The sequence below is a fragment of the Grus americana genome, chromosome 2, assembly GCF_028858705.1.
Source record: "Grus americana isolate bGruAme1 chromosome 2, bGruAme1.mat, whole genome shotgun sequence".
In the NCBI taxonomy this organism is placed as follows: Eukaryota; Metazoa; Chordata; class Aves; order Gruiformes; family Gruidae; genus Grus; species Grus americana.
The window spans coordinates 118085951-118101553 of record NC_072853.1 but is presented as its reverse complement, the minus strand read 5'-3'; the positions used below and the strand labels follow the sequence as shown (position 1 = coordinate 118101553).

The following is a 15603-nucleotide window of genomic DNA, read 5'->3' as shown; positions in this document are numbered from 1 at the left end:
TGTATAGCTTTTTATGTATCCTGTATGGTTTTGTTTCTTTCAATTATAATTCTTTTTATTCTGTGTCTTAAAGTATCTGAGAAGAAATTTGGGCGCTGACAGCTCTTTTCCTAGCAAAGCTGAAAGCAAGCAGCAGTTCTTGAAGAGAGACAACGCAAACCTTTCCTCTTGCTTAATGTTACCACTAATACGCTTTACTTTAACTCTTGCTCCCCTTCCAGTTTTGTGGTTGTTTGGGGTTTTTTTTTTTTATTTTGTGAATTTTTGAGCTTTGGAGCCTGCAGTTAGCTGCCGTTCTCTTTCTTTGCAGATGCCAGTGTATTATTACCCATCTGGTCAGTACCCTACCTCAACAACTCAGCAGTACAGACCCATTGCCTCAGTTCAGTACAATGCACAGCGGAGTCAACAGATCCCACAGACTGCACAGCAAGCAGGTATTTACATCTCTTACTCATTTCTTCAGCTGCTCTCAGTGCCTTTGCTGGTGAAACCTATTGGTTGTGGTTTAATTTTGAATTTGAATAGTGGAGGAGAAAGCTGGTTGCTGTTCTGGTTGAAAATACAGTGAAAATTACAAATTGAGAAACCCTTTGCTTGGAGATACTGAGCAACGGAAGAGGTTGTGTTCTCCACCGCTGCTGTCCTGCCATGCGGTGATGTGTCCTCCAGTGTCCGTGCTCCACGTGATGGGGCACAGAGAGAGCCAGGAAGTGTGAACGGTCACATTGCGTGTTCAAGCCAATTCTTGTAGTTTGTCTTTCATCATATAAACTCCCCAAACGTGTGTAAGAGTCTACACAGTGGACAGGTTTGCAGCGATGCAGAAGGGGCCAGTTGCGCTCCACCTTCTGCTCTGCCCATGCCTGAGGAGCAGTGAGGTGGTCCATGTGGTTGGTGCCCGTGGGGACCAGCTCCCCGCAGCTACGTGCGGCTGGAAGGGGGGCCGTTACACTGTAAGAGAGTGAGTAGCAGGTCTCACAGTGAACCGGTCTCTTTTCCTGCTGTGTCATGCCACTCCTGATGACACCAGAGTAAGAGGGACGTAGGTTGAGTTGGGTGAGTGCTTGTTGGGGAGGGCAGGGGTCATGCTTGTGAAGGGATCTTCACGTTTCAAGGGAATAAACAGTTCTGGTTTTGGAGATTTTTTTTTTTTTTTTTTAAGTTGTAGATTGACTGTTTCTTTAGCGCACACCTCCCTTGTAGGGTGTCTCAGACAGTAACTCCAAGGTGCATTGGGGGGGTGTTGTTTCCCAGCAAGGCTTGCAATCACAGACGTGCCAGGTAGGACAAAGCATTCATCATTCTGTCTGGGTTTGGCAGAAACCCTTCTGAATGACGAAGCAGGTTCCTGCGAAGGCATTGATATGAAAGTCTTTTAAGATGCAAGTCAAGAGGCCAGACGTGAGACGTGAACAAGACTTACGGGGTCATCCAGCCCGTCAACCTGTCTCTGTAATGTGACTGCTGGCAGTTTGGCAATTTTGTTCACGCTGTCTCAGGCGCTCAGGGAAAAAAAGACACAGCAAACACAACTATAACTAAGCAATTGATTACCTTTTTTTTTTTTTTTTTTTTTTAAAGCTGTTCTAATAAAATTGGTGGCGTTTTGGTCAGTGCCAGTGTTAGCTGACTGTATCTGCTTTCACACTTTCATATTTATACATTGCTGAGAGAGGAGAGGGTGAAATATTGCACAAAGGTCATCTGTCTCTTCTGGCTTCTCCTGCCTGACAGTCTGGTACCATATTTATTATCTCTATATAGTAGGTCTTTGAACCTAAGTGCAAATCAACTTAGATAACGTTATCTGGGTCTACTGTGTTGTTATAAAGCCATATTTATCAGTTTAATGCTACATCCATAGCATAGTGGAGATTATGGTAAATGAAGTGCACGAGATGGTCTGAAGCACTTGAGTGATGTTCTGGAGGAAATCCAGCTATTTGATTTTGAGGAAATCCTAGTTTTAAAGGTACATTGTAGCACAGGATCTGTTATGTTTGAGTACAGACAATGCAGAGATGCAAATGCTAATTTTGTTTCTGTGTTTACTGCATCGTTTTCCTTACGTGTTTAGAAAACACGAGTCAAGGAGTTTGTGTAAAATCACTAGCGCGTCAGTCTTTTCCTGCAATTCATTCTTTCAGCTGACTGCTCAGTCAGAAACATTATCCTTATCTCTTGTTTAAAAACATGAAAACATTGTGACTACAGTTTAGACTCCCTGCTGTGGCAATGATTTTAAGCGTTTAGCTATTCTCAGATCTTGAGACTTGGCTGAGAACAGATTCCTCAAGCTGGTTCATCCCTTTGGGCTCAGATACATCCTTTCCCATAGCTGTTGTCCGAGCATGTGATAGGTGTGCCAGGAAGCAGCTTGCAGTTTCCTGCAGGTCTTTTCTTGGACATGGTGTAAGGATCGTTCAAATTTATGTTCCACTCCATCCTTTGGTATTTGGAAAATAACTAGCTTTCCAAAATGTCACATAATTTATACTAATAGAGAAATTAAAGTATAGGAAAGCATATTATTTATGCTACAGATGTATTGCAGGAGGTTCACTGTAAGCACTGAGACACCAAAACCCCAAATGCTTCCGTGATGGTTTCAGGTAGTTTCGTGCCCGGTGTGGCTGCATCTGCTTTCCTTACCATCAGCCTCCCCGCACACATATGTTTTGCTCCTTATGTGCCCTGTGGCCTCAGCCCACCTGCAAAACCCTCCTCTCTTTTGGCACCCCTTTGATGCCCAGAAGCTGCTGGCTGGGCAGGAGATGGCGTTTCACCACCGCAGCAGCTTGACTGGCGGCACCTAAACAGAGCAAATAACTGCTGGCGCGTACGGCCAGCCTTTCGACAGTAGGGCAAGTGAGCTGGGGCACCCCTCTCCTCTTTCAAGCCATTGATTTTTACAAAACTTTCGAAACTTTGGAAGCTTTCAGAGCAGCAGCGAGGAGTTCAGCTCTTACTTTCCCCACTTTGGGTTGCAGAGGTCAAAGTTGGATCTAACGCCAGCAATTTGTTTTCATTTTTCTTAGAAAAGGTCTCTTCAGGAGCGGAGCGATACTGATGACTTTTACAGCAAACAGCTAAAGTAAAATGTCAGCACAGTATCTGTGGCAGCTAAGGGAGCCTGTACTCTCTTGTGGCTCTGGAAGGAGAGCAATATTAAGTTAAAATGGCTCCAGGGCAGAAAAAAAAGATGAGCTCACCTAAAATTAGATTAGAGCTCTGGCAGCAATAAGTCATTTGGAGAGAAGGATGAGAAATTTTTTTGTGTGTTTGTTTACCTTTCTTATTTTATTTTTTTTTTCCTTAAGTGCTGGCTTGCATGAGAACGTAAGTGACGCATTTCTGGCAGAAGCCTGATACAGACAAAGTTGTCCATGAAGATTTTATAAAAACCTCTGCCATTTGAATTATGTTCATTTCTGTTCAAGCCGAAATGTAGTATCTGACAGAGTAGTAGCATGGTCTGTAAACAGAAATACTTTTATTTCACGTAGATACAGTCCATCGTTGTTGTTCTCCGTTATGCTGCTTCTGTCCAGTCCTGTGCAAAGTTTTTCAGTGTTGCCACTGAGTGGGGCCAGGGGCCAGCCGGTGTCTGTCTGTGGTGGGCTGGCCCCAGCTGGAGGCCAGGTGCCCCCCAAAGCCGCTCTGTCACGCTCTCCTCAGCTGGGCAGGGGAGAGAAGGTGTAACAAAAGGCTCCTGGGTCGAGATAAGGGCAGATCACTCACCCATCACCATCACGGGCAAACCGAACTTGACTTGGGAAAATTAATTTAATGCCAATCAAATCAGAGTGGGGTAATGAGAAATAAAAACAAGTCTCAAAAAACCACCTCCCCCCACCCCCCTTCTTCCCAGGCTTAACTTCACCCCCGATTTCTCTCCCTCCTCCCCTTCCAAGCAGCACAGGGGGACAGGGAATGGGGGTTGTGGTCGGTTCATCACACGTTGTCTCTGCTGCTCCTTCCTCCTCAGGGGGAGGACTCCTCACACTCTTCCCCTGCTCCAGTGTGGGGTCCCTCCCACGGGAGACAGTCCTCCACCAACTTCTCCAACATGAGTCCTTCCCACAGGCTGCAGTTCTTCACGAACTGCTCCAGCGTGGGTCCCTCCCACAGGGTGCAGACCTTCAGGAGCAGACTGCTCCAGCATGGGTCCCCCACGGGGTCACAAGTCCTGCCAGCAAACCTGCTCCAGCATGGGCTTCCCACAGGGTCACAGCCTCCTTTGGGTGCCCTCGCTTGTTCTGGCATGGGGTCCTCCACAGTGGGCTGCAGGTGGATATCTGCTCCACCATCAACCTCCATGGGCTGCAGGGGGACAGCCTGCCTCACCATGGTCTTCTCCAGGGGCTGCAGGGGAATCTCTGCTCTGGTGCCTGGAGCACCTCCTGCCCCTCCTTCTGCACTGACCTTGGTGTCTGCAGAGCTGTTCCCTCACATCTTCTCACTCCTCTCTCTGGCTGTTGTTCCCCCAGCAGTTTCCTCCCTCCCCCCCTTCTTAACTCTGTTACCCCAGAGGCACTACCACCATCGCTGATGGGCTCAGCCTTGGCCAGCAGTGGGTCTGTGTTGGAGCCGGCTGGCACTGGCTGTATCGGACATGAGGGAAGCTTCTGGCAGCTTCTCACAGAAGCCACCCCTGTAGCCCTCTCTCCCGCTACCAAAACCTGGCCACGCAAACCCAATGCACTGTCACACCGTGGCATGTGTAGGACATTGCAGGGTTTGTTCAGGCAGCTGTTCTCAAAAACAATATGCTCGTCTTTCAAACTATTTGGGTATGTTGCTATTACTCATTTCTGTACAACAGATGATACTTAAGATACTGTGAAATGCTCTGTTCTGTAATCACACAGAAGAAAATACTATTTTTGTATTCTCATCTAGCAACGCTCTATAAATTGCATGTCTAGTATCATCAGTATTTCGTTCTTCAATAATTATCTCTATATTGATACTTTTGAAAGCTTTCAATCCTAGTTACTGTGTTTGAATAGAGAGATATATTGATGATAAATTGGTAATGATTTGTATTTTATCATGACAGAAGAAATCAGCGATGTGTTGGTTTTTTTCTGTGTCTATTTTCTTTCATTATAGCAAGTGCTGTGCACTTTGAGGATTTTCATCTTTAAAGTGCTTCATAAACATGAACTGGATAAGTACATGAGTATTACTTTGGGATGTGCAACTGTTCTTATTGTTGTTCACAAATGAACAAGCTGCAACAAATTACATGATTTTTTTCCTACTTTGGTTCATTGTTGTATGTCTGCCTCAGGTGTTCTGGATAATTTCAGAGCACAACAGAAATTTTATGGATAAAATAATATTTAGATTCTTGTTTGGGCTTAGTTCTAAAAGGCAGTTAGCTTGGTTTATCACACAGTTGTAAGGTAAAAATCTGTGGCATGTGTTTTGCATCAGTAATGAAGATAATTTTTTGAGGAGATGAAAGCTAAGACCTATAGTATTTGGTTAAAAAAATCTTCCAGCCAAAAGTTTACACTGTAATATTTCCAGAGAAAATAAGATGGTATTTGGCATAATTGGATGGTCTGTAATTCCTGCAATTAATGTAATGATTTCAGGATTTCTCATACATTTGAGAATCAACAAAGGTTGCCATTATAACCTGTTTCAGTGCCCAGATAGCATGAGAAGGCTCATATTGTATAGGAAATCTCTGCTTTTTCCTAAAAGCAATATAGTTGGTTGTGTACAGTAGGCAAAGGAAGTCATTACATGAGGAAAGTATATATCTGAACACTGTCTGGATATAGAATGCTTTCTTAATAAGCATATATGAATCTCCTGTAAACAGTAAATGTTTGTCTTGAAGGAAGGGTAATATTTCTGATGGAGTACTGTATTATTAGCCTTTACGGCTTCCAGTAAGGAAAAAGAGGTAATTGTCTCTTTAATGCATCTCTGAAACAAATTTTAAGCGAAGACATAATGTACCTTAACGGAGTCCATAAATTTGTTTAGGTAGAAATCAGAGTCAAACTGACAATGAAATACTGAATTTTTGCTTAATTTGATCATTTAGGTGTCAGCATAATTGAAGAATGTTATCTTCAAGTCTCTTTCATCCTCTTTGTCTTCTGAAAGCATTTGTCACTATAAACTGATACTGAGAGGGGGAAAAAATGGGGGAAGGGAAATGTGCAGCACTAAAAAAAAAAAGCTGGTTTGTTATCATGGTCATTAGAGAACCTTATAAAGAAAGATTGTCGCTTTCTACCTTCATTAGCAACCTGACAGGAGCTCATGGTCCATGATAGATTTGTTTGCATAATTCCGTCTATAATTTTTGTGCTTATATAAACATAAACAACTTCAATTTTTAAGTATCTAATTATCTGAAGAAACTATTTCTCCAACAGTAATTGCTTACTGCACTAGTGAAACAGATTTGTACTGAAGGTGTCCATCTGTGTTTAATGCTGTAATTTTTTTTGCAGCAGATACTGCTGCTCCTGAAAAGCATTGCACAAGGGGTGCGTGTCTCATTTTTACGGGGGCTTGACTGGAATGGCAGGGACAGAGCCCTGCTGTTTTTTGGTACTTAAGTGTAGTGCTACGTTCATTAATGTTTATGTAAAGCTTTGAAATTTAAAAGCATTTAATGAAATAGCAGGGCTAGATGAAGAAGGAGTTTGCAGCAATTGCAGTAGGAGGACTAAATTCAAAATTGTGATCTTGAAGTGATCCACACTGATATTATTAGTTTCTGTCCAAGTATTTTATGTTTAAATTGCCCAGAAACTTAAAGCTTTACCTACAAATGCTTCCATTTAGACAGTGTGTCAGACCAAGAGCATCTGCAAGGCAGAGCTCAGCGCTCCTCCTGCCAGCTGCCTTAGAGGCTTCTCACGGCTGTGCCATGGAAGTGCCTGGAGCAAACCTCGGGGACTGCTCTTCAGGCTTGTTCTTTGGGGACTGCTCTTCAGGCTTGTTTTTTTTTTGTTGTTGTTGTTCTTTTTTTTTTTTTTCTTCTCCCCTTCCCAAATCACATCTGGAGAAGAAGGAGCCCTCTTGTTTTTTTCATTTAATTTTATGATCCGGTTCCAACTTTAGGCGTTCCCATGGCTTGAGAAACCTGGATGCCTTGGCCTGAGAGGGTTTTAACCCGTGTTGTGCACTGCAGGGGAAACGCTCACCGGGATCTCTGCTGTTCAGGGGTGTTCTCCATCTTTCTTACAGTGTTTTCCTTAAAGGTGTGAAGGAACAGAGAATTAAGTGCATGGGGAAAAAAGGGCATAAAGCAAGAAACTCGCTTAGTTCTGGTCATGTATTTTATGTTATTTTTTTGCAAGTTTAACATCTTGCTTTTATGGTATTTCACTATTGTATACAGCGTGTGATTAAGATTAGCTCCAAGACCCATCCACCGCCTCAGTGTTTCCTATTAGCTACCCGTAGGGAGTTTCCTACCTAGAGTTTTGCACCCTGGATTTCATTCCCCTACTGCTGGAGGAGGATTCTGTGGCTGAACATCACATTCAAGACTTTTCAGAAGCTCGCTGGGAGAGCTGGGACTGGGGCTGAAAAATTTTGAATTTTCTGGTCTTACAAACACTAAATCCTGTTGTCCTTCTGACATGAAGCAATAGTGCTGCACCAGTACTGAACCAGCATTCAGCTTTACAGAATATCTGTAATTTAAATTAGTAGCAGAATTAATACTATCACACTCCCGGCAGCACACTTGATTCTGAAAATTAAAAGGCAAAATCACTTTTGTCAAAAAGCTTTGTTCTTCCTCAAATGACTTGTTTAATTATTCAGCATTCACACTAAGAGAGAGCAAATATTGAGGGAAGAGCACACCGGTAGGCTTGACAGCCATAAGAGTCTTAAAACAGGCATTTATTTCTGGTTTTCTTTCAAGGCTTCTCAAGTTTTGTTCAACTTCTCTAGCACTCATTAAAATCTAAGCCATTTATGACAGCGTTCCTAGGCTTTCACACTAAAATACAGATTTTAAATTTTTTTTTCTTAATTTTTTTTTTAAGATAATTTGTATGAGTTAATCTCATGTCAGTTAATGTACAGGAGCAAGCAAAGAGAGAAAAGATTTCTAACAGCATTGTGCAGTGGATAGGACTCTGTAAAAATTGCAGAGGCCACACTAAGATGTAGGGAATGCTCCAAGACATTCGACAATGTCTACAAAGAATCTTTGTATTTCTGGCTTTTTTTTTTTTTTTTTTGCCAAAGAGAATCATACATCATCTCTACCGCTAATTCTGTGTTGGATCAATGCACAGTGCTCCTACTTCTTGCGATGGAATTTTCCAGCACTGAATAATTGAGAGGTTTATATTGTAGCCCTTGAGAACAAAGACAGATTTCATCTTTTTTTTTTTTTTTTTTTGAGGGCGGGAGGTGGTGTGTTGGTTTTGTTTTGTTTTCTGATACCATCCTGCCATTGCTAGAACTAGTGTAGCCTCACCATGGACAGAAATGCTGGAAGTCGTCTCTGGAGGGGCAGAGGCCGTCTCTAGCTCTGCTGTAGACATGCTGCTCACAGTAGGTCTATAGGCTTTGGGGCTCAGTTTCCCGTAACCTTCCTGCAGACAAAAGCATGCAACGGGATGGAGAAGTGCAGGAGGGCTTTTGGGTCTAAGCTAATAATTGAAGCAATACTCCAAATGTACACCAGAGACTTGCACTGCGGGGGGGCGGGGGGGAAGTCTTTTGCCTTACAGTTCCTATTGATTGAGGATTGAAGAATCGAAGCACACTTTGCAGCTGTGAAACTTAATAGAACAGGACACTTATTTAGATTGGGACACGGCAGAAGAAATGCGTGTGAGTATGAGCTGCCTGGAAGCACCTGCCCACGGCGCGTGTTCGGTGTTAGGGCAGAGGAACTCAAGAATGATGGCCCAGTAACTGAAGCAGTGTTCTGCTGACCAGCCCTGATGTGTAAAAAGGTCCCAGTGCCTTTACCTGAGTTTTGTTCAACCTTTGTTACAGTCAGTTACTGTTTGCCTAACCCATCCGCAAGAACAGCATCCCTCTGCAATGGCAAGGACGTTCTCATTTTGACTTGCCAACATTAGATATATAGAATGTATGTATTTATGTAGCAAGTGAGCAATTGATTTAATTTCTCTTTTGTTTGTTTGTAAGGGAAATAAAGCTGATAGTACGAGTGTGTGAAGGAGACAGACCTTGAGTCTTCCCAAAGAAAGGAGCTGGTTTCCTTAGCAACAGGCAAGGATACGTGATACCTCTCCAAATAGTTCTTCCCCTCTTCCCCAGGTCCTGCTCTCTGTTGCAGCTCACTCATTATGCACCAGAGCAGATAGCATTCCTGCAGCATGAGCTAATTGTAATGCCTGATGGCTGGTAGCTGTCATTGGCATTGGGCAGAAAAAAAAAAAAAAAAAAAAAATTGAATTTGCCGTCTGAGTGTCTGGTTCTAACAACAACTTGATTATTTCTGTTATTACTAGTGATACATAGTCCCTGCTAAGGTTTCACTTCCAGTGGGTATCGCTGGCATTTATCATTATGAATGATAAGGATAAACGCAGGTTTTCTTGCTGCAGACTCTGATGAGGGTTCCTTCATGGCTGATAGGATGTAGATTGAGAAGGGGAAGAGGTGATTCTTTACTCAGCCTTTGCTGCTAGTGTAAGACCCTAGCTGTAAATGCGAGTCATTTTGTTAATTCATTCCAGAACTGACAAATAGAGGTTGGTGAATACTATGCAGAGCTTCTGTTTCTGTGCTGGTTGCAAGACATGACTATGTCCTCATCAGGAATCTTATTTTCAGGATGGAGAGACAAATAAACACACTATTCAATATGGTGAACTGAAATGCCTTTTTTTAGAAGTTTGAATCCCTAACCCTAGCATACCTGGATAATGGGAAGTTAGATAAGCTTTTACCACAGTTTCTCTGGAGGAGCTGAGATTAGAAGTATTTGAACACAGTTTTTCCTTCTGCATTTTTACATATTTAATTTTTATTTTCAATGCAGTTCCCAGGATACTAATGTCTTAGTAACAACTACAGTCTTTTGACTACTGTCATACAAGCACTTAAGAATGAGGAAAGGAAACGAGGCCAATCTGTGCAATAATGATTTTTATACCATAGTCATACCAAGAAGCTACAGCTAGCCGTGAGAGCCCTCTGTGCTAAGAACTGTATATATAAACGTGAAGAGATTTTCTTTTTCACTCCTGGGACCCAGCATAGCGCTTGCATCCAGGGCTAAAAGAATATGAAGGTAGGCACCGTGGTGGCCATTCAATTCAGGGCTGTTGTGCATCTTTAAAAAGTTCCTTAGGCGGCTTAGGTAAATCAGAAGAAGAAAGGAAAAGCTTTTACTGTGGCTGTTGTTCATTCATTTAATGCCTGTAAAACGCTGGACACCCAAAGTTCCCACTGAGTGCTGAAAACAATAAGTAGCTTTTGGGGTTGTACATGTAGGATCCCTAAGTGTGCTTTCCTGAATATTCTTGTTTGGAATAATTCGTGTTTTTGCAAGTGTTTGAATTTCTCATCATCTTCAGTCTTGGTGTTCCTCGTGTTTGCTTAAACAATGAAAAGCCACAACCATCGTGAGAAGTGAGTAGTGGACTTTGCCTGTAAATAACAGCAGTCTTATGCACATTGCAAATCATTTCTTTCTGAAAGAAGACCTTAGCCCCGTGGCATTGCTTAAGGGGAAAAAACAAAAAAAAACCCCAGCCATTTCTGAGCAAGCAAATATTTAGGCTATATATATATGTATCCTTGCTCCTTTTGTCAGCCCATGTTATCAAAACAATTTATTATATGCTTCAGCACTGTCCTCAGGGCTTCCAAGTAGCATGCTGGTAAAACAGAACATCTTCGATGGCATCTGCTCAACAGTGCTGCATTTCCAGTTTGCTCTTTGTTGACAGCTACCTTTCATCAGGTACCAAGTCTGCAGGAGTACAAAAGACTGGACTTTTACAGGTCCTACAAAGGAACCTCCACAAATTAAATTTTTAAGGTTGCCAAGTACCACTTTATAGAATAAGCAAAAGAGGGGAAAGGTATTAAATTATGAGAAGCAATGTGCTCCTTCAAAATGATTGCTGCATTAATAGTTTGTATCAATGGCAATTTTAATTCTGTCTCTATTGGAGAAATAGAAAGCAATTAATCTTTTGTAGCACACTGTGAAAAATAAGGGCTTAAACGGGATCTCAGTGAGGCTGTTCCTTCACTTAACCTTGAGCTGGGCAATAAATAATTATAAATACAGCTACATCACAAGGCAAAAGTAATTTAGTGAAATGGAATTATCATCTAATGCAGGAATTAGAAATCTGAATTAGGTTTCCTGATGTTCTTTGTTCCAGAAAAGTATGAATTTGCCTGTGATTTGTGTGTAAAAGAGTGGAGCCGGGTTTTACAAAGCACCTTTTATACCCAAGCTATCACCAAATGATTTGTATTGCAGTGCTGGCGTAGGCAAATGCTCGGCTATAACTCACCTAGAGCCTCTGATGATAGGACTTGTTTTATGGAGGGAGAAGGTGATGTCCAAGGTGCATGGATGTATTAACATCTTTCGAATAATTTCCTGCTCTTCACTCAGGGCACCATATCATCAGTGCTGCCTTCCACAAAATTTTCAGTGGTACCATATCATATAAAAGTTTCTGGTCCATTGTGGTGAGCTGCTGAGGAGACTGAAGATACAAGTCCGAGCAGCTTTACCCTGACCCTCTCTCTCCTGCCCATGCAGCTTCAGGGGACGCTTTTCCCCCCAGTGCCACCCTGCTGTTCCGTACAGCTCCCGTGCACGCCTTGCAGATCCCAAAGTTGTGTTGCTAACCTCACTTCACCTTGGGGCTTTTCAGCCAACTCGGCGGAAGCTGCTCAGTGAAAGGACCATCAGTTCACGTCATGGAGCAGTGTACAGGATGCTCTGATAAGGAGAGGCAAAGGATGTGAAGAAAAAATAATGCAGGAGTCAAGAGAGCGTTATTTTTCTATTCCAGAACCGTGCCTCACCGTACTGGCCCACTGGAGCAATAGGCAGGAGCCATTCAAGCCCCTGGCTAGCTCCAGAAAAATGGGGAGCCATGAGTTTGTTATGTCAGGGCCATGTTAAGGAAGAAGACATTCCTAAGTAAAATTAATATTATTCTGCTTTTCTTCGAATCGCTCATCAGTGTCGCTCAGAAATATGACCTTGCAATATAAGGAGCAAGAAACTTGTTCCTAGGAAACATAGCTAGCAATAGCGGTGGGTTTGTAAGGCATTGTTGAGTCTGCACACTGGTCCCACTAATTTCATGGAGATACCATATGTCTGCAGGGAAACATATTTATACTTCCATGGTGGAAACTTCACAGTGGTAGAGACTCATCTGCTTTTATCTGTTTTGTCTGTATTGATAGTGAGCTGTGGAGTGTTTACAAACTAAAGAGATTTCTTAGTTTTATAAAGTGTCAAAAATAGATGTACTGTGTAATTCCGTGCATACTCTTCATTTCTTCTGTGCAAATTTGAGATTAAACAAATGGCTACAAAGGCTGACATGGTATGCTTCAATTTGATGGAAGCTAAGGAAGTGTAGCTTCTACCTTTTTTCCCCCCTATTTTTCCCCACTTTGAAGTCTTTACTTGTTACATGGTAAGTAAGACAGTGGAAGTGCAGAGCTATTCATTTTTATCAAGAGTTGTAGTCAGGTGAGCCATGTGTGGCAGGGACTGAGTCTTTTTAGTCCTCAAATTGGTTTTCTGGCCAGTTTGAAACCTAGAGGAGGGCAGTTAGTTTAATTTCTGTCTGGTCATTCTACTTGGTCCTGATTAATATGTTACATGAGTTTACAGTGGGGTTTGAAATGCATTAGGCAGCTCATTTGTGCTATAATATGGCCCATTGTGTAAATATAGAAGGATATGATTTATTGGGGAAACAGGTGTAGGCACATGGAAATACAATTTGCCTTAGAGAGTTGTTTCTAATTGACTAGTAAAATGGTGTTTCCGAGTAGGCCATAATTAATCAGCAAGAACTCTTTTTCTGAGTTTCCTCCTGTAAATGAACAGACTCAGCACATCCATCAAGTAGAAGCTGAGAAAATGAGAGGGGGAAAAAGCCTGAGTCTCCAGTGAGCAAAGTGGTTGTATTTCTGTGAAGCAATCCCAGCAGGGCGCTTTGCTGAGTGATCGCAACATTGGCTTTGAAAAGAAATCCTGAATTTCTCATTTCTTGTAGGTTTGTTAAAGTTTTAATACACTAGTGGTTGCTACTGCATGCTAAGAAGGTGGCTGGGGCGAGTCAAGAAGAATGATGGCACAAAAAATGGGCTGGTAAACCAAAACCTTCCTCTGATACCCCCTTAAGTGGTCTCACACATTTTTTTCTCATCTTCTTTTTCATTACGTTGTGATGTGCAAGTACATCAGTAGTTACTGTAATAGCTCTAATCATGTTGAGCTCACCAATCACAAAAGTGAATGTCAAAAACTTGTTTTGAATATCTGTTTTACAGCAGCATTGTTACAGTGTTTTCAAAATCTTTAGGTCTGGAGATGTTTAATCTGGAGATGAAAGAAGTGATAACCCAGTTTTTATAATATATTGTAGTAATTTGAAAATCTCAGTAAGTTTTGATAATCAGAAATGTCATCTAGCTTTATTTTTTTATGTATTATGTTGGTTCCAGACCTGTCACGCTGAGAGGTAGGACTTGACCGTGCACGCTATGCTGGTGATGGAACAAGTGGATATTGGTGGATCTGCTGTGCAGGCGGTTGATTTCATACTCTGCTTTAGTACATTCAAGATTATCTCATTTATCTCCTTGTTCAGCAATTTGGGAATGAGATTTATTTCTTAATACCTGAAAGTCAAAGGACTCCCAGCCATCTGTTGTTTAGTGTAAGGTCCATCAAGCTTACTCGTTAGAGAAGGATATTTGAAGAGAAGGCAGGGCTTCCTGAATGTGGAAAAGAGGGGAATGTTTGGGTGTCCATTACAGGAATCAGCCCTCAGAAAACCACTTGCTTAATTTCCAAGAGTTGACTTCTCTTCAAAAATCTTTAAAACTAGCTTGTTGGAGTGAAAGCCAGAAGTCCAACAGTTAGGTGGGGTCATATGTGTAATTTCAGAGTTGGGTTGTGCTGTAAATGAGCAAAGCTGTAATGTTCCAAATGGTTGTCCAATTCCTTAGCTCAAGGTCCTGTGTCATGTCTTTCCAGTGGTTTTGAAACTAGGGATAATTTTGTATTAGTTTTCCAAGAATGCTCATGCGCTGCTTAAGAAACTGCTTTAGTCTTGCTGCACAGTAAAGGTACTCAAAGCACTCTTTCAGGATTCAGTATATCAGCTGTATTTTTACTTTTGCTCAAAAAGTGGCTCTCCAAGCATTTTCTATTGCTTTCTAGAGTCTAAAGGCCAGAACTTAAGATGATGATACTGAATCTGTCCTTTTTAAAACCTTGTTTCTCTAAACACCTGCAATTTCTACAACTCACTGTATCTATCATACTAGAAACACAGCCTGTCGGCTGCTGGTGTCCTTGGGAAGAATTGTGTTGGCCCTGAGAGCTGCCCTTTGTTGCGTGAACGTTGGGGACTTCCTAGTACCAGCAGCTCAATCTTGTTTAAGAAGTACTGAAGATTTTTTTTTTTTCTTGGAAACAATTTTGTGAGGTTAAAAGCAGTCACTGTATGATAGAAGAAAAGGTGAAATAGGCAAGGCTTATTGAAATCGTTTCCCCAATTTAGCTGCTTTCATGTGAAAACCAGCTGCCTCCTTTGACTTGTCCTTTTTTCCCCCTGCAACGGAGCTGTGGGCCACTGAAGTGCATACTTACATCCATTCCTGTTCAGGTCATCATTTCAGGGGTATGAGTCCCATCTTGCTCAGTAGGACTTGCTTACATGTTTAAAATGCTTTCTGTATAAGGATTTCCCCCACCCCCCCATATCCGAGGCAAGAGCATGAGCAGAACTGAGCACTACTGCTTCCTAAAGGACTGTGGATTCTGTTCTGATCCCAACTGACCAGCAGTTGATTTCTTAACATCTTCAATACCCATGCTTTGGGATGGCCCCAAGACCAGATAAGTTTGTGTGGAGCTTTTTTTTCCTCCATTTATTTTTCAGTATGCTTTGTGTCAATCTGTTTCTTTCCAAAGATGAACCTCCTTCATATGATCAACAAAAGCCCCACATGTGTGACTTCTGAGTACGAGGAGAACGTGCATAGGCAGGTATGTTGTTCCTTGTACGATTAAACAAGGAGGAAAGAAAGCTTGTGGCTTCAAGTGCCAGCTCTCCCCAGGGCAGGAGGTTAACATTTGACAACTGCCCTTTTGAGGTGTCGCAGCAAAAGCAGATGCAGATTTCATCAAGGCTTGATCTTTTGAAATTCACTTTGCCTACTCAGCGTACTTCTCACAGGGTTTTTCCCACAGCTCACGAAGGATCCATCTGGAGAAAATTGCCAGCAATTTATACCAATCCATCTGCGTGCTTGAATGTCTAGACCTGTGCAAGGGCTGAGGTAAAGGCTTTGTAAGCTGTCATGCTCAAAAACATTTTGAAGTCCTCCTGTGGTTCA

General features: G+C 42.1%; 1 protein-coding gene across 18 annotated transcripts in view; it reads left to right on the top strand.

The window, feature by feature from the left end:
- Positions 1 to 15603, top strand: part of ARPP21 (cAMP regulated phosphoprotein 21) — a 332344-nt gene that overhangs the window by 292681 nt on the left and 24060 nt on the right. For all 18 annotated transcript variants that reach the window (XM_054814943.1, XM_054814937.1, XM_054814931.1 and 15 more), the window contains one exon: positions 311 to 437. In XM_054814943.1, the coding sequence (XP_054670918.1) occupies positions 311 to 437 (127 nt within the window). The remainder of the gene's footprint in view (positions 1 to 310; positions 438 to 15603) is intronic.